The 20,231-nt window shown below is 39.4% G+C and overlaps 1 protein-coding gene across 2 annotated transcripts in view; it reads right to left on the minus strand.

Moving 5' to 3' along the window:
- The window catches only part of BNC2 (basonuclin zinc finger protein 2), a gene marked incomplete at its 3' end in the record, with an annotated part of 414,623 nt that overhangs the window by 270,128 nt on the left and 124,264 nt on the right, over positions 1 to 20,231 (minus strand). The window contains exon 2 of one of the 2 annotated variants that reach the window (XM_082656672.1): positions 15,867 to 16,067. In XM_082656672.1, the coding sequence (XP_082512798.1) occupies positions 15,867 to 16,067 (201 nt within the window). Of the gene's footprint in view, positions 1 to 15,866; positions 16,068 to 20,231 lie in introns of those variants that run through there. The other variant, XM_082656673.1, reaches the window with a different exon arrangement.

Raw genomic sequence — 20,231 nt, forward strand, 5'->3', positions numbered from 1 at the left:
GAAGTAAATTTGAATACACAAAAATATGGTGAGGGGCTTCCCTGGTGGCACAGTGGTTAAGAATCCGCCTGCCAATGCAGGGGACATGGGTTCAATCCCTGGTCCGGGAAGATCCCACATGCTGCGGAGCAACTAAGCCCGTGTGCCACAACTACTGAACCCCCGCTCTAGAGCCCACGAGCCACTTCTGAAGCCCGCGCGCCTAGAGCCCATGCTCCGCGACAAGAGAAGCCCCCGCTAGCCGCAACTAGAGAAAGTCCACACACAGCAACGAAGACCCAACGCAGCCAAAAATAAATAAATAAATAAATTTACATTAAAAAAAAATATGGTGAAACCCACTTTTGCACTCTTTAAAGTTATAAGCTAAAGCCAAAAAAAAGCTCTTTCCACATTTTATATTCATGGGAAATAACATGAAAGGAAATGAAGTTTTATAGGGTTTTTCTTAAAAAAGAGTCCATTCATAACATGATTTTAAATACTGCTACACTGACAGAAGACAAGCTGTAATGTAAGGAAACTTTTTGGACCACCTCTGATCTTCTACTTTGTTGGAACATTATCGTTTTGGATAATATGAAAACTCTAAAAGATGAGAATAATTTAGAAGTATTTTCACTGAAGCAAAACAAGGCAATGGACACCCACTCTGCATATATTATCCCTCTGGTGGCCAAAGCACTGATATTTCAAGTTAAGAAGTCTTTCAAATATACTTGAGACAGCTTGTGATTGGGCATTCTATTAGGCATCTAAAAGAAGTCAATAATTTGGTGTTCTGGAAAAGCAGCTCAGTCGAATACATCCAGTTAACTTCTACAGTAGCATTATAATCACCGAGCAACAAAGAGCAGTGTATCCTGCCAACAGCTTTAGGGTGACCTTTGCAATGCTGACTGGTCCGTCAAGTTCCATCTCTGAGATACATGGTACAGACAGGGGTGGTTTATTAACTGAGGTAGGAACTAAGACCAGGAGCCTCCAAAAGGGTAGGCATTTCACATTCAGGAAATGGGGAATTCCTTTCCCTCAGAAGAGAAGCTGAGCACCATGAGATCAGGCTGGGCAGCCCCCATATTCTTTCCCAAAGCGCTAGCCTTCTGTGGTGTAGAAACTCCCAAGTATTAGGACAGCATCAACATCTTTTCCCACCCTCCCCTACATTTCTAAAAACTGTAATGAAATTCCAACTGGGAATTGGTAAAACGGGATCAATGACTTGAGCTCTAAGAATCAAGTTGAAAAAGAATGTTGACATCGTCTCAGAGCTTTAAACAAATTGTGCAGAGTCCTGCCTTATTTGGGGTACTTTCCAACCACTGCTAACAGGGTGGACTGACAATTCAAGGGGTCAACAATCAGAGAGATGACTGCACTGGACCCGAAGACTGGATCACCTATAGCAAAGTCAACCTTTTTGACTCAAGAAAGGCACTTCATGATTTAAGAAAGTTAACAGTGACTATGGCAACGTGACATGCTTAAACTTGATATTCTCTTAGGGATGAGCAGGCTTTGAAGCTCATAATAAACTTAAAGTGGCTCTGTGGAATGTTAAGGCTTAACGCAGATGGTTGGTGCTACTGTCATGCCTACACAAAAAGAAGTCGACCTGGAAATAACTGCATTAACGGCTCCAGGGTATTTAAAATGGAAGGCTCTCCCCCTCCTTTTTTATTAAGAATTTTACTTTGAACCCTAAGAAGAAGCTGCATTAAGTTTCCAACTTGTTTAGCACAGCTCAAATTAAAATACTTATTCCAGTTTAGAAAGGCATCATGTTTGCCACCCACCGAGTACATGTTACCCTCACATTACACCATTCGCGAGAAGTATAAACACAGCGGGGAGAGAAATTACTGCTTTAAAATAGCCTGGCACATGGAACAATAAAAATATTTCTCAAATACAAAGCACAAATGTTATTTTATAAAAATGAAGAGCATCTAAAAGGGTATATTCTTTTATCCTCCATTCTTCACCACCCTCTTAACTGCAGTGCTTCCCTCCCCTCTATTAAAGATATTTTATCTAATTCCCAGTTGAAAGGCTTCTGAAAGTGGTAAGTCCCAGCTGTGTTGATGCTGAACTTCTTACACATGGCACACCAACGTCATTCTGACACACATACACATGCTTTGTAACAAGCTGCACCAGTCACTTGAGTTGAAATACCTGACTTGCTATATAAAACAAACTGTTACTCTCTGGTCTTTCCTCCAGCTCAGCTCTTCTCTGCTGTTTTGGAAGCAAACCAACAGCTTGTTAATGTTGACATCAGTGATGACTCCCTTCTGATTGGTGTCTGACACTGTCCAGCAATGCTGTTCAACAAGACCCTAGATAGAACCTAGGCACATGGAGGCCCCGTTTGCAGATCATTTTAACAAGATGTTCTTGTTTCCTGTTCCCACAAAAATCAATAACAGGATGACCTTCAATTTGAAATTCAAACCAATTAATTACCTGTTCTGTTGAAAATGTTGATATATGATTTGCCTAGAGAATTTCAATTATGAATAGATTATTTCTCTTAAAGAGCCCCTTTGAAAAATTTAGAAAGACACTGAAAACCTCATCTTATACAACATAAATGATGTTTTCTTGAAGCTCGTATACAATATTGGCCTTGTACGAATTAGTACGGGGAAGTTTTGCCTTGTGGTCCATCTCTTCCCCGTGACATCATAATCAATTGCCTGGTAAATTACTGCATTCCCACAAAGATTCAGGGCCAAGAATCCACTGCTTAAAGGTGAGATGAAAAGCCTTTTATAGTTGAATTCAGCTTTTCATATATACATCAGTGACTGACGCAAATCATGGGATTCTTCTCCAAATTTAGAAATCTCCCCTTCCTTCCCTAGAATCCTAAAATTCTTACTTTTCTACCTTTATTAAAAGTCTTTGTCCATTTTTTGTTTTGCTCATGTTTGATTTTTCTTTATATGTGGGTCATAAAAAGAAAAGCTATATACATCAAAACTCTCAGCACCAGAAATATATTTACTAAACTTTTTTTTTTTTTTTTTTTTCCGGTACGCGGGCCTCTCACTGCTGCGGCCTCTCCTGTTGCGGAGCACAGGCTCCGGACGCGCAGGCTCAGCGGTCATGGCTCACGGGCCCAGCTGCTCCGCGGCACGTGGGATCCTCCCAGACCGGGGCACGAACCCGCATCCCCTGCATCGGCAGGCGGACCCGCAACCACTGCGCCACCAGGGAAGCCCTAAACTTTTTTCAAATTGTGAAAAAAAATGAAGAATTCGGTCTCATCCCAGTGGGGAATTCCCAAGATGAATGCTCACATGCAGTGAAACTATTATCTTCATCCTTGAAAATATTACCTAAAACAGAGGTTTCTATCTGGCAGCCAGTAGGCTGAATATAGCCTACAGATGAGTTTTGTTTGGACCACACACTTTTAAAAACATTTGAAAAGGTTGCCAAGATTTAAAAATCAGGAGATTCTGACATAAAAATCTAGATTTCTGACTTCCCATTTAAAAAAAAAAAAGAGAGAGATGAGGAAGACCTCACAGCATTGGGCCTTGCATTCCCACCTGGCAACAACCGGTTAGAGCTGGGGAGCTGCTACCTCACTGTGGTTGACACAAGAGCCTTCTGGTCCACCACAGTCCCCATCAGAGTCACACCTCTTGCTTTGTTTACCTTACTTCCTCATGGCCCTTTTGGGCACCTCCTGATCTTTAAAATGCCATACTACTCCAAAGAGGGTTTACAGAGTTTGTGGAAGAAAAAGAGAAGGGTGTCTTCTCTTTCTTATTTCATGGGCTTACACAATGTAAAACAGTGGGTAGATTTTACTTCAAAATATAGTTGTTCAATCAAACATCAAGTGCAAAGCAAACTGCTTTTCCTAATTAAAAAAATTTGTAAAGCAAATCCAAAACTGATGATCTTGTCTTACACAGTGGTTCAACAAAACATTTACACTAGTTTTCAATCAACCACATTCTTCTCTGCAGCCCAGAAAACGTGCTCAGGTCAAACTGTTACTGAGCTCTACATCCATTTTGCTCCTTCACATGTTAACACTTCTGCACTTCCTTTCTTGAACGATCATATACTTAAGTGAAAACTGACCCTAATATGAAAATAGAATACATCTTCAAGGTAAATTTTAAAAGTCAACATTTAGAATGCATGAATATTATCATAGCAAATACTCATCTTTACTGGCTCCACATGTATGCCACAATCTGACATTTATACTTATATTAAATAGACATTATTGCAGGTTCAAATGACCCCAAAAGTCATGGCATATTTCTTTAAAAATGATTATTACCTAAAAGCAGATGTCTATGACAAAGTCACCATGCACTTCTATTTGCTTTTTTTCTTAACTGGAAGCAAGTGCAAGGAGAAAGTCTTTTCTAGTTCACTATTTCCAATTAACCACAACAATATAGTTCTTCTATCTATTAACAGAGTTTGCAAACAAATTAGAAATACCCTGTTTAGCAGAGGAAAGTATCCTTTCCCTTCACCAAAGGATATCAACAGGCTATCTCTGCTGTACCGTATGGTTCAGAATGCACTAAATATGCTATGACCAGCCATATTCCAACTTATGAAAAAGAAAAAAATGTAAATCAACTTTAGGAGAGTGTTTGCAAATTATGTTTCATCATTGGCCCACATTCTTGAAAGATTATTTTTAATTAAGTGTTTCCTTCCTATCAGAGAGGCATTTTTCTTCCAGTTTCACCTTAAGAAAGTAACCCTTGAACACATGTCAAATTTACTTCACAATCAAACTTTAATCCCCAAAATCTCTTGATTCTTAACAACTTGAACAACTTTAAGTAAACAGTTCACAAAATCATAATGATCATACTGCATTCCTTAACACCCAGTTGACTAGGAAAAGAGAAAATGCCGTAAGTATGAGTTCCATAGTCTCAGGCCCGATAGCTGAACAACAATGTGATATACTCCTTTTGGGAAGCATTTTTCCTTAATATCCCTTATGTTTGAAATTTGAGCAATTAGAAGCAGACACCTGGAACTCAATTATTAATTTACCTCTCCCCACTCATTTTACACTTCTTTTGAAACCATCTCTTAAGGTGCTTCTTAAAGAGATGACCCCATGGGATAGCATGCATGTAACGGTTCACATTATTTTCTTTAAAACATCTTGGTATAATCTAAGACTAAACTTATTCTCTTTCTTCTTTAAGAGCATCCCTTTAGAAAAATTTTTAAATTTCTCAAATGACTAATGAGTAAAATGGTAAAAAACAAAAATTAAAACAAGAGTTCTAGGAAAAGTATTGATATAATTCACCACATTCATGTTGATTTATCTACTATAACATTTTAGAAAGGGGAATTTTATGGAAAAACACAGTTAATTCCCATCCATGATGACCAAAGTTTTAAAATTTTCTCCTCAGGTTCACATGGCAGCTGACTGCAAATACATAAAACAGTTCTAGAAGACTCCTGATTTGTTTATTTTTGTTTGCACTTTATTGTGTTAAGATAAAAAATAAAGCATGAGATAATGAATGTTTAATATTCTTTAATCTATATTCTATGGGGATGAAGGTATTCCATTCACTTCTTTCTATGAATCACTGATTTCTAGGAAAGGGTATCTCAAACTAGGCTTACACTGAGGCGCATTTCAACATTCTACATTTGTTTTAAAAAAAGAGAGAGAGAGAGAGAGACCAAAAGTACAGGCATACCACCACACAAAGAACACTGGGTCATCAGCATAATCAGAAGGCAGGCAGCAGTCGGTTTACAAAGAAGTTATTAAAAATAGTTATCTGCACAAGTAAAAATTAGCACTTCTCTCTTTTAACCAAAAGGGTTTTTTTTTTTAATATAATGAGCATCCAAGCTTCTCTGGTCATGAGAAAACCTGGAATATATTATACAAGCATGAATGTGGCCCAGGAAGCAGTATATGAGATGTGCTAGCTATCGACAGATTAACACTTCATTTTCATTACTCTAATCTCACCACAGGCTGTGAAGACTCTTTTTTTCCTATGTGAACAACAATGGTGCAAGAAAAACCAAGCTGACAGGCAGGCGGGGTTCATTAAATGCACAAGGCCTTTATTCCCATAACACGTCTCACCTATATGAAGCCAGGGTTCGGGCTCCCATGCTGGCTACTGAAACAAGCTCTCCCAGATGTTGGACTTCTCTCTCGATCCCTTCCTACTTCATTTATAATAAACGTCAAAAACAAGAGTCAAAATGGAAAAATTCTTTTTCACAAGGAACTCCGTTTAACAGACAATAGGATTGGTAAGATATTTTAAGATTTATTCAGTCCCCGGTTACTTTCCAAAGTTGTCCAAGAAAACAAAAAAGAAGTGGTTGGGAAGGGAAATGATGAGATGTTTGAAGTTCGAGTCAGAGTCTAATCTTGGTATCTCCATCTCAGTTTAGTTCTAACTCATTTGAGGATAACTGCAGTTTTTCACTGGTTGAAAATGGCAATTTACAAAGTAAGACTCAATCAAGCTATTTCCCAATGAATGACACTGAGCTTCCCCAAAAAGCTATCCTCAAGGAGCCAAAAGGCTACAAAGTAAGGAATCATTAAAATGACATTCCTAACACGAGGAATTTCTTTTTTAGGGTGAGCTATCCATACACTCATTGCATTTGAGGCAGCCACCGCCCAAACCTCAACAAACCTAGAAATGAATCACTTAATTCCTACAACCAACCAAATGACAGGTGTACACTTCCTGCCTGTCTGTGCACCACATACAAACGCACTACCATGTGACATTGTGGGGTTTTAAATTTTTTCTATAGCAAGACAGTAAGTCTTTCCACAAAGTCTACAACAGGGCTTTGGTTTTGGTTCTTTCTGGTACTCTAATATTTATACCTAAAAAAAAAAGAAGAATAAAAGAAAAGCAATATTAGATAGAGCCACAAATAACCTACCTGACTCTTATGTTCTGACACGAGGTCAACAAGAAGGCAACTTCATAAATATGCTCAGTGTATAATTACCGTCCCATTTCTTGCAAGTGGCCTCCCAGTCATGTCCACTGCCCTCCAGCACTGGCAGAGGGCACAGGAGTGGGCAGTTTTCTTTACCTATGCCTGATTAGGTGCCCCAAATAGCCATCCTAATGATTTAAGTCAATGAAATCTTTCTTGCTTAAATTTTAATGGAAGAAAAAAAAATTTTTTTAAACCCTAGTGATGAACGTTCTCATTTTAATATTAGTTGTGTTATTACGTTAAGCCAGCTGAAAGTAATTGTTTTCGGCATGTAAAATATTCATTATCCTGAAATTTTTCTTTTTAAACTCCCCGTTCAGGTACTCTCTGATCATCAAGTATGAGTCCTGAAGAACTGTCTAGAAAACAAATAGCCACTAAAAGACACCTTAATAAAGTTGAAAAATTCATGACAGTCACACAAAAGCACAGCAGGTCCAGGACTGGAAGCTGTGTCTTTCCCATGTAGAATAATATTTTCTAATCTTGTCCATTTTAACAGTCTCTCAGCTGTGTAGGACAATGAGTTAAAATTTATTAAATACAGAACAGTAGTGAATCCTCCTCATTGTGTTATGTATACTGCATGCTTTCAATTTCAATTTTTAATGTCACCCATTAATATCAGTCCTGCCACGACTTCTTTTTTAAATGTTCCAGTTAACTCTTATTAACTTCAGTTTGTCTCAAAGAGTCATACCTTCAACCTATCGATGGAAAACCTTACGCGTTTTCCTTCTAACAAAATGCTCTCTTGCGCAGACGTAAGTCTAATCGCACAAAATGATAAAGCCAAGAATTACTTAAAAAAAAAAAGAAAAAGAGAAAAGCAAAATCTCTATTCAGCTAAGTACCTTCTTACACGGTGAAGGATCCAACTGAACTGCCTTTCAGCGCCTTTGAATGATAAGCCTGGGCCCTTGGTAACACATTTTTATCAAGCCCAGACTTAGAGAACCCTTACAGAACAGAACTCGGGACAGTCCTCCTGTCAGCACCTCCACAATGAGGACCACATCTGAGAGTGGCACCTCTTTCCCATCCCTCTGCCAGAGCGAGGTACTGCCTTTTAATTCCTTTATATTAGGGCAAACAGACCCAGTGAAAGTAAGGAGAAATCCAGAAAAAGAAAAAAGAGGGGAAAGGAAAATAAAGTAAGAAATTAGGTCTTTGGGAACGGAAATAGGAAGAAAGAACAGCCTAACCATGTATTCAGGTATTTAGGTCATTAAGTAAATGGCCGCCAGCACAACAGACTTAAAGCATCCCCCTCTCAACAACACACAAACCCTAAAGACAGTAGCAAAATAACACTGCAGTCTAAAAATACTGAGTAAATAAGATGTCAGCTATGCTCAAGAGAATCCGTGCTACAATGAGTAACTTCCTACTGTTCAAGATTATTTTCATTTTCTTAACAGAAATGAAAAACTGATGAGCTTAATTCAAGAAAAACAAAAGGATATTATTTTGTTGTTAAAGGATCAATTCATTTTTTTAATTGGAATGATGATTAATAAGCTGAGAATTTGATTTCTACGTTAGCCAGTTTGAATAATGCACTGTTTCTCCACAAGCATTTCCATTAAGAAAGCCTCTGTGGATGAAGAAATGATACAGCTCTTCCTCTCTTCTCCTGATCTCTGACTCTGTGGCATGAAATGCTTCCCAGCGCGTTTGAACAGAACAACACCGCACACCGCCCTCACCCAAATGAACTCTAGTCATAAATTTTTCACCTTAGGGTTTGAATGTACACTATGAAATTTGCTAGGCTTCCTACAGGGAATGTACAAATTAAAAAAGAATCAATACTTTTATTTTTCCTAGTCTCTAAATTTCTTTTAAAACTGGGGAGGGAGAAGGCAGTACAGGTCATGCTCAGTGAGGAGATGGGAGTACGTCGGATGTCACCGCCCCAGGCATCATTTTCCGGACGTCATCTGTACATATTAAAACTTCCTGGAGCTTGAGTTGTTCAGAAAGTTTTTCATCTTATTTTTTTCGCCTGTTTACAGTTGTATCTTACAGGGAAAATCTCCTTCTTCTACACAATGTCTTGCTTGTATGTCAGGATAGAAAGGCTGCTATGCCTGAATTATGCCTCTTTTCCCTTATTTCTCTAAAGCTTAAAAATAGATGTCGAAGTTCCTTGAAAGGGTTTTTGACTCCCTTCCTCCTTCTCTCTCTGGTCCTTAAGTAGACGAGGATCACCAAGCAAAATGTGGAAGCCAGCTGCTTTTTGGGAAATAAAAATGGCATCAGCTTCGGCAGACAGGGGTGAGATCAATCATTTCCTATGATCCCCAAACAATCTTCTCTCGACCAAGGCCTGGAAAAGGTAGTTGTGTAGCGGCAAAAACATACCACGAGAGGGACAAGAGGATTTTCACATGGTGAAGAATTCATTCCACGCACAGAACAACCCGGGCTCCAAACCTCACATGAAAGGAAATCTTGTAACCATTATATTCCATGTTCTTTGGATAGTAACAAGCAGGGAGTCCCAGAAAAAAATTCTCTCACTGAAAAAGTCACCCCACGATTCACTCTCTTCTCCCTGCTACCACGAAGTTCCCTGACAATATTCCGTGGGAAAAAAGGAGTTAACTCCTAGTCCATTTCCAACACAATGATTCAAATTGTGGACACAAGCTAGAAGTAAATTCCAGTTTCTTGTCTCATTCCTTTAGATACATACATATGTGTGTGTGTGTGTGTGTGTGTGTGTGTGTGTGTGTGCATATTCTATATTCTAATCAAGCATCCCAAGTTCAGAAAATACCTCTTAGGCTGTACAGAGTCATTAGCTATTCATGTTTATAGGGAAAGTCCTGTGGAAAGCTTTGCAGACTGATGAAGGCAGGTGCCCAATCTAACTTTTAAGTGTGTGTCAGGCATATAAGGTGGGGAGACAGAAGCACTAGAATTTTTGTTTTTCGCTGAAGTGGATGACGCCAGCTCACTATCTGTAACGGCCTGCTCCTTTGGAATCAGCTCCCCGTGTCACCATGACCTAGCAAACTGGAATGCTTTCACTATCACTGGAGTCCTTGCAATCCTGCTTTGGCTGTGACCCATTCACTTTTGCCCCAACTTCTCCGAGATGCCTTACTCAGCATCTAATTAGTTAGGGAGGATTTGCCGCGGCTCTTAACCCTGACACAGAGTGGGAGGATGTGCTGCTGTGGGAGCCCAAATCTGTCCTGTCACTCCATTAATCAGATTTCCATAAAGCCACGCATGAACAACAGAATTTATCAGTGAGTGTTCAGATACACTCATAAATGCAATTACAAAAAAATACCTACAATTATAGAGATAAGATAGCTGCACCTTTAGGGATTGATTTTTCGACTGTGGTTACTCGACTCACCTTAGCAAAAGGCTTTATAAATTACACACACACACACACACACACACACACACACACACACACAGTCCCAAGGAGCAGACGACAGAAACGTGAGAAAAGTAATTTCAAAATGATCACCTACTATGTTCCAACTCACTTAATGTACTGTGGTGAAAATAAACTTGAAATTTGCGCACAGATTTTTAATATATACCAATATATACCACACACATCTGAGAATACGTTTGTGCCTGATCTGCTTTTACACATATGTAAACACCACAGATAAGGCCTACTACTTTCCCCTCCCTCGCATTACAAATTACACAGTGCCTGTTAAGTGAAGTCTGCATGTTATATGTAGACTTACAAAGTATAGGCCAGCACACAGGTACCTGTCTCTATGCTATAATTTGTATTTTAACAATTATCCACATATTCCTATTTTAGTGTTCCATTATAAGAATGGATGATAAGAATTCTATATGAACATATGTCTACAGTTAAGACTTCAAAATAAAACACATTATCACTCAAATTAGAGAGGGGAACTAAATTGGAGGTAGCAGCCTACCGATTCAACAAGCTGAAATTACATGCCTCCTAGTATAATATAAATATTTATTTTAGCATCATGACCGTAAGTTTGGTCAATTTAATCCTTTTTTACTAAGACATGATTACTAAAACACACCGACTGTAAGAAGGGGAGTAAAAAGGGAGGAGGAAAAGTGCAGAAACCTAGGGATGCATGATGCCTGGCAGTGAAAGTCATTTTCAAAGACCATTAACTATCAACTGCCTTACTCAGGTCTCTGGTTAAATAAGAATATACATCCTCTGTTAAAAGGGACAGGAGGGCTGCACGACTGGGACAGAGTTTAGAATAAAAATGTATGGTACAAACTAGAAAGAAGAAGCAAACCGCGATATACAATTAGGCATCTGACTTGTAAGAAACACTGTCTATGTGCCTTTTAAACTGTTAATGAATAAACATTCAAATTATTTGGCGGGGGGCAGGGGCAGGTAGGAAGTCAGACAAAACCACCATTTCCACTTGAAAATATAGATTCAACCAACGGAAACTGTGTTTGCCTATATGAATAGAAAGAACTAAAAGACTACTGGGAGAAAAATTCATTTCAAACCTGCTTTTAAATGGATTCCAGCAATGTTATTATATGTTTCTGACAATATATTTTATTTATCATTTCTCTGAAATGGGCTAGATTTTATATTAGTGAGAAAGTTTGCTTGACTCTGTCCTATCTCTGGTGAGCAGACGCTCTGGTATTAATGTAAATCACTGATTTAATTTTTAGCTTTCTTGGTTTGCCCCTCACCTATCTAGGAAATGATTTCTCTGGTGATAACTAACACATCATGCTAATGAGACAATCTAATGCACAATAGAAAAATGTCACTACTAATAATATTTGCATGAAGTTAAATAAAGCAACTGTAGGATAATGTCAGACAGTTGTTCTTTAACAAGACACAGTTTCACAATGAAATTATGTTGTTAATTTTGTTACATCATTGGGTGAATCCTAAATTACTACATAATGATGCACAGAGTCATTTATAATTCTAACTTAGTATTTCACTCGTGTCTGAAAAGAGACCTTATTAAGGGATCCACATCTTATTTGAAACAGGTTAAATATACCTCACTAATAATAAAAGGTACATGCCTCTAGTAATGTGTAAAAGTGTGGGCTCTAGCCCTTTACCTGCTATGGTTTCATTTCTGAAAAGATTTCAAAATATATTAGACTACTGCATCCCTTGAGGTAGCTACAAAAATTTTATTTGCTCTTCTCTCACATGCACAAAAGATTTACAGAAATCGAAAAATCACCATTTAAAGCCTGATTAAAAACAACAACAACAACTTCCAAAAGCAGTCCTGATTTTGTGCTTTTAACAGTACTTTGTGAGGTTAAAACGGGTAAAATAACATTCTGGACTCTAGAAGATGAGCAAAGGGTTTCTGGTTATTCTCGACCTGTCACTGATCAAAGTGACCCAAAGAAGAACTCCCTTTACAAAAGTCAAGAGTCATGCTCTTTAAGGTTACCAAATATCTGTCTGTATGGAAAAATATTATCCTTTTTGAAAACATCATACTCAAATACAGGAGAAAAATGTAGAGAGGCAGGAAAATGCAGTCAAATTGTCATATCTCAAACTTTAGGGGAACAGACTTAGTTCCACCAAATCTAAATTGGCTTCAGATTGTGGTATCTTTTTTGTTAGAATTACACAGACTGAAGATTTACATATTAGCAGATCTAACTTTGCTCATACAAAACAAAAGACAAAGATTTTCATAACCCTACTTCCTAAATTACTCATAGAAGATACAACCCTAGAATACTAAATTTCAGTATTCATGAGCTATTTCACACTCTTAAGTTTTGCTGTAGTTAAATACTACAGATGGTGAATTTTCTATAACTCAGTTTTAAAACCTGCTAGTCAGTCTTTTCTAATATTTAAAGAAACGGTCAGGTGAATCCTAGTTTTTCTTATTACAGAAAACTTTGAAATAAAAAATATACCCAATAAATTGTATTCATTTCATGAGCTAAGTCAATTTTTTCTTAGAAATTAAAATAATCATAATATAGAAAAAACATCTCTATGCCTTAGAAATACAAAATTCTGCAGACTTGATTAAACTGGACAAACTTTTACCTGTAGTAAGACAAAAGCTGGCTTAAGGTGTATACTGAGACTAGTATTCCTTGAAACTGTTGGCTTTGCGAGATATCTTCCTTGCTCTGGCACATACACACACACACACACACACACACACACACACACACACACACACACACACACTCTGAATCAGCATTGCCGATGAACTATAGGTCAGGAAAATAAACATATTAAACATGTACAGCACATATATTTTTAGATTTACACAGTTTCAATTTAAGTTTACACAATATTTATACAAACTAAAATGTCATCCTAAAGGAGAAAAAAAAAACCATGTAAACTCATACCCTCTTTCACATGCTTTCCAAAAATGCAGAGGAGGTTAAGCATTTAATAACCACGACAGGAGAAAAAAGAGGGGGAGGGGAGTCTCCAATTACTTCAAAACCAAAAAATAAAGAAAATATATAAAATATAGTGAAATCACTACACTTTTTTAAATTGTGATTTTCTCCCTTGATTGTACTACTGTTTAGTAAATAGTATAATTAATATTATATAGTTTCATACAGCACCCATGATGCATAAATTACTTCCCTATATTTCTACTCTTTTCATATTATCACTGATGCTCACTTTCACACATACATGCACATAGGTACACACAAAAGAGACTTTTATACACCCACAGAGCGAAACAGCTGGATCAAAGACATCATAATGGCTCAGCTGTACAAGTTTCTGTCTCTGAGCGATTTCAATTTATTTTCCTAACTTTGATCCATCATTTATATAATTTACTTTTATTTGTTTTTTAGCTAAAATGTTTTCCACGACTTAAAGTCTCCTTAGATTCAAATCTACTTGGAAATGGGCTAGTGCCAAAGAAGCAATCTAACACCATCTATGTGGTTCAATAGCCATTTATCAATTGATCATTATCTCTATCTGGTTTTATTAACTCTTTTCTAGCTAGAGGGAGACCTAAACCAATCTTCCCTTTCAAAACACACACACACACACACACACACACACACACACACACACACACACACACACACACACACACACACACACACGACCTCCACTAACTCAAGAAAACCCTGAATATGACACCTAATTTTTAAAGTGCCAGGACAAGTTATTTGGTCCGAAGGTCAGTGAAAACACACTCTGTGTTCCAAACACAAAAACAGCCACCCAGGCAGGGACGTGCCTCAGAAATACACCTCTCAAAGCACTCGGCAACTCCAAGGAGTATCTCTGGGAGGAAATGAACTTTTTAACTTGCAAGAATGGGAAACTGCACATAAAGAGTTGCATATTGGGTTTGTGTTGATTGCATTTAAATCCCAGCTTACTGTATCAGCAGTAATCAGGGTCCCTCTACAGGATATGTCAAAATACACCTTATTCAAATGTATTTATCCTATCTAGAACTGTGTGATACAGCTGTTCGCCAGCTAAATGCTGCAAAGCGCTGGCTCTCTGCACTATCTTTCGCAGATCTATTTCTAAACTTGCGGTAGTCTCCAGCCTGGCAAACTGCTTTCTTTCCTTCTTTACCAATACTTTAAAAATCGAATTAACTGAATAAAGTATTTAGTTCTCATGAACTCCTACAAAAAAAACAGGTTTTTTAAAAAAGAACGCAGCTGCAGTATTTTTTTTAAATGAGTGGAGCACTATCCATTTTCTAACGACCTCCATCTACTTAAAATCCCAGTGAACTCGTCAGTAATACTTTCGTGCTGTGCGGAGGGTAGTATCATACTAACTCTTGCTGGTGGAGGCTTTTGAAAAGACGTGTCTGGGAGGGAGGCACCAGGGAACTTCCCTCCCTCGCTTGAGCACAGTCCAAGATGAAAGTTTCTGGGTTGTTTCCCTTCGCTTCCTCTCCCCCTCGCTCCCCCTCGGAGCCGCAGAGCCAGTGATTGTGCAAGAGGAGCCGGGCGCGCGGGGTGCGTAGGTACCACCGAGCGCACGGTACGTAGTACGAGCCGCGGACTCCGCTGATTAATGAGCAGTCGCCGGCGGCCTCGCGCGGACACGTCGGCTCTCCCCGCAGAGCCAGCGGCGGCGCAGCCGGCCAGCCCGAGGACGGCTCTGTGGAGGACGCCGAGGCTGCCCGAGTGTGAGTGCGTCGGCCGGTGGGCGGGCGGGCGGGAGCCGAGCGGGCGCTGCGGGAGCGAAGGGCGAGCGCGGAGGAGGCGGCAGCGGCGGCGGCACGGAGGAAGTAGGACCGCCGGTGGCTCAGCCCGCCACACACGCCGCCTCCACCCGCGCCCCTCGGCGCTGCCAGCGGCTCTTGCGCAGTATCCTCTCCCGGGCCGGGTCGGAGTCGAGCCGCTTCCAGCCCCGGGAAGTCCGTCGGGCAGGGCCGAGGGGCCCCTGCATTTCATGGCTGTGAGGTTGGTAAACCTACTCGGAGACAGCAGCCACTTGGATGAAGTGATCAATGCAGATAGAAAGATAACATGGGGCGGGGGTGGTGGTGGTGGTGGTGTTGTGGTTGTTTTTAATTTTTAACAGAAAACAAAGAAATAAATGAAGTCTTCCGCTGACCCAGGACCCAGGCTGGACTGTGAAACTTTGCCACAGATGCCTTTGCTTTCTTCTACTTCGGTATCCTTTCCCCCCTTTTCTTGTAAGTAGCCCTTAGGGAAGCCGTGAAGTAACCCTGCACGTTCCAATAACAGTTATGACATAACAGAACCCAACTACGAAGTGATCACAATTCAAAAATGTTTAGTAAGGAAAATACCAGAAACAAAAGTGCACATAACAATTCAAGGTTTCCTTTAAAAAAAAAATGAAAGTAACTTACCTGTTGGGACATTCTGAATAAGAGGTTAGTATCAGCGTTTTGCCATGTCCCCATGAACCCTGGTTCAGCCGGAGTCGTTCTGGTTCCGAACTGCATGGAGTTGTCAGTACAGCAGTCTCTTAAAGTCAAGTCTCTTGCCCTCTTTGGCTCTCTGTCTCTCTGTGTCTCTCTTTCTCTCACATCCACTTCTGCCTCTTCTGACTGAAAAGTGAAGGTGGATTTTTTGAGCCTCTTGGCAGCCAGTAGCAGGAGTGTAGTGTAGTTAAGAAGCTGGCTGAACGGTGCATTTCACTGGGGAAGGGGGAGATTGGGGGGAAGGAGGGGGTCAGAGCTTCTTTCGCACCTTCTGCACAGATACCCCTATCATTTATGCATAGATTGTGACTCCCCGAGCTTGCCTTTGCTCGGTTTAACAGCTGCCTGTCAGGTGTGCCGGCAGCACTGGAGACCCAACCATCAGCTTCAAACTCTCAGCTACTGCATGTCATTGGATAGCAGAGCTAAGAGTCAACTGCACTGTTCCACTGTCAGGCACTAAATGACACCCTGCACTAACCCCTCTCCAGACACACGGATAGAGAGATACGCACTTATGTACACTCCAAGCAGCACCATGATCAGGGATGGTCCACGGGGCAAGGAGAGACTGGGGACCTTCCCAGGGAATTTTTCCCAACAATGCTTTCGGGTATAGCAATGCAATATCTGACATCAGTCTTTGCTTTAACATTTGTAAACCGCTAGGCTTAAAAACATTTTTTCCCCCTAATTACACTGGAAGAAAGAAAAATACTCAGCTATAAGAGAATGTGAAGTTGGCTTAGGTGTTGTCTAAAATGTTAGCTCCTAAAAGTCATATAGTATGTACTGGACTATTTATAACCACATATAAACTTCTAGAGAAAATAATAGACATAGAGACATGACCTTACACTCTAAAAGGTAAATAAATAAACCTAGCAGTTTTTTGAACATAGAAGATGCACAATAAACATCTGCAAAATAAATACACACTATTTACTACCCAGTTCCCTCAGGGCATTAATTACTCAATTGGATGTTGAACAATAAGAAACTGAATGGGAAAGGAAAAAAGTGTACCTTTTCTTAAAGCTCAGAAGTAGAAAAAAAAAATCCTTTGTTAAAGTTCCTGGATGAAGCCTCTACAATATCCTTTCAAATTATAAAAAAGAAAAAGATGAAGAAAAAAAGCCTGTCCCATTTCAGGTAAAAAGTAATGAATATAAAAACTCCATTTTTCATTCAAGATCTCCATGGAAAATTCTATAACGTTTTCCGGCCTGATGAAATATAACCTCGATAGCGTGTCATATTTTTAATTAAACCAGGTTTAAAACAAAACATCTATTTATTAGATCATATTTATCTACCTTCTTCATGGAAAAGCAGAACTGAACAAAACACACTGTACATACGCAGTAACTCCAAAATGGAAAGCTAAATTCATGTCATCTCATAAAAGTAGTCAGCAGCAAAAAGCCATCCTTCCTAAACTTAAACTGTAAGGCACATTAATCTTCGACCACCTACAAATACCGAGGACAAATGTACCACTCTCCTTGCTCTTTCTTAACTCAAGAATAACAATAAACCTTACTCTCTGAAACAACAAAAGAAACAGAAAAGAGCTTCCGTGGCAGCTCGGTGTCATTAGTGGACAATGAGAAAAGATGAGAAAACGTGCACTGTGTTGACACAAATGTGCCTTCCCCTCTAGAACCGACATCTCCTGAAAGCTTTTCTGTTAAACTTCCCTCCGGTTCACCACCATTAAGCACAAAACAAGTCTCAAAAGCAGCAAATTCAATATCTGAAGAGAAACAAACAAGAACCCGAAGAATTGTTGCCTTAAAATATATTAAGTCCACCTGTGGTCAATAAAAATATTCTTGGCGGGGGGGGGGGGGGGGGTGGAGCAGGAAAAAGACCCTGTGAGTCAATTGTCCACAGTGACTGTACCTTTACAGCTAGCTATTACCCATTTAAACTCCCTCTAAAATCTGCTAGCCTCTTGATTTCTGAAGTGGCACTCAGTGCCTCAGTCAAGCTGCATGCTCAGCTCCTGACCTTCCCACTAATGGCTGTTATTTGTGGGAGGCTTAAGGACACTGTCAATAGCAAGCTTCCTCCTCGCTCCTTGCAGGCTCTGTTGTATCGCTTTGCCTGCGTGTTCTCTCTAGCGTGCCTCTGGCTCTCCTGCTTTCACCCTCTCAGCTCCCCCTCCTTCCTTCTTCTCTCCTTCACTCCCTCTTCCTCTTCTTCCAGCCCCCACCCCTCCTTTCTCTCAGTCCTGTGGTCCTCTCCTTTCCCAGGTATCCCCTCCTCACCAACCACACACACACACACACACACACACACACACACACACACACACACACCACAAAAATCAACTGGCATGCAGCAGCAAGCACCTGCAGTAATAGACTCTTTTATTAAAACTGTTATTCTGCAAGACTTGAAATTCCCCGTGGACTGGGCCATGTCAAAGCCGATATAATTAACTAGAGGCTCAGCAATGGATCAATTACCAGACAAGCAAGTGATAGTGAAATCAATGAAAGATCATCAGCCACATTATCAGTGTTGCAACTCATTAGGGCAAAACTGAGAAATGTGCTCAAAGCGAGCCCAAGCAAGGTGGCATTACAAAACAAAGGGCTAATTTGGAGACCCTGCTGTGAACAATCTGTAACAGAATTAGCCTTTTTTCCCCCTAAACTGCACAGCTCAGTAACTAAATGTGACAGACTGAGAGAAGCAGTTTATTAAGACACCAACCCCAAGTTTATTTAGTTCATAAACTCCCTCCTAGAAAATCAATACAGTCTGTACAGGGTTATTAGGCTGACTAGCTAATACATCCAAATCTAGTCTGCCTGGCCAGCAGTCGTCTGACAAAATGCTACCCAGAGTAGGCAAACGGAACTCTTTCAGAGAGCAAAGCTTGAGTTGCTCTAGATGAAACAGGTCTACAGTGTAACATGTATCTGGCACATTACTGCCAAGGCACAAGCCTCAAAAGCACCAAGTTATCTTTCTACGGTTTAAAAAAAGTTGTTTTTTTTTTTTTACCTACAACTCTACCAGGCAGTTCTGCACCTGCTAAATGGATTTGATCCAACAAAATTTTAACTTGTTTGTAAGAATAGTCTACAAAGAAGACAAGCTTTATTACAATGAGACAACAATTAACCCAGACTTAGCAAGAAATGAGTGAACGAGTCAACTAAAACAAAAACCTCAAGCATATACACATGCTGTGCTTTACAGATTTTAAGTTTCAAACATTCATTTTTAAATCCAGTTTTCAAAATACAAATTTGACTCCTCTAGAACTTTCCACTCACTTCCACATATAAACACAGCCTGCAGAGTCCTCAGTCTTAGGGTAATCTTCTGTCTAGCAAGCAGGACACCTGTATCATTTTAAGGACACAGGTACAAAAACTATATACCCACTAGGTACAAAGATGACTTTTGAGTGTGTCCACTGGCTATATAGTCTGAAGATTGTAGAATAACTGTCTGGAATCATTTGTACTAAAATTACTTAAAACTAGGGGAGTAGAAGCAGGCATCACTTACACAGTAATTGTTTTTCTGCTCTCCTGATTCCATGTATTTCCACTTAAAGAATCACGAATCCTAAAGGCTACGTGTTGGCGTTCCCACCCTTACTGATAGTGAGAGATGGACCATGGGAAGAAGAAGTACACCAACTAGGTCTAAATGGCACCCAAGTTATTAAAGATATTATGGAAATGTGAATACCTCCACCTCACCACAACATGTAGCAGAAATACACTTACACAAAAGTAAGAAACTCAAATGAAGTTTACAGTGTTAAAACAGATTGGAGAACGGAAGGAAAAAACAAAAAGACAACAGCTTTTGGAAGTGATTTCTGATGTTTATGATGTTTTCACATTTAAAATGTTCCAAGAAAAGGATTACACTATTAACATGACTTCAGTGTACTGGCTCTAAGATACTAAATTCTAAATTTCAAAAAAAAAAAATCTTTATTTTCATAGGACTTTAATAAAATCCAATTTATAGACTGCTGTAAATAAACATTTTTCCCCTAACTTTTGAGCTGGTACTCTACTAAGCATTTCAAAGCTCATGTTTTTGAGTAATCTGTAAAAAAGTTAGATATATATAGATATAGATATTCTACAAAGAATAGTCTATTGGTATCTATAGTCTATTGGTATCTATACTATAGATACCAATGTCTCAGATCATAATCAAAAGTTGTAATTACAGAGAAATCTTATTCTTAAAAACCTTTTTGCATATAACTACATACTGTGCATGTACCCTCAATGAGATCCAATTAGT

Source organism: Grampus griseus, assembly GCF_964374135.1.
Source record: "Grampus griseus genome assembly, chromosome: 6".
Taxonomy (NCBI): Eukaryota; Metazoa; Chordata; class Mammalia; order Artiodactyla; family Delphinidae; genus Grampus; species Grampus griseus.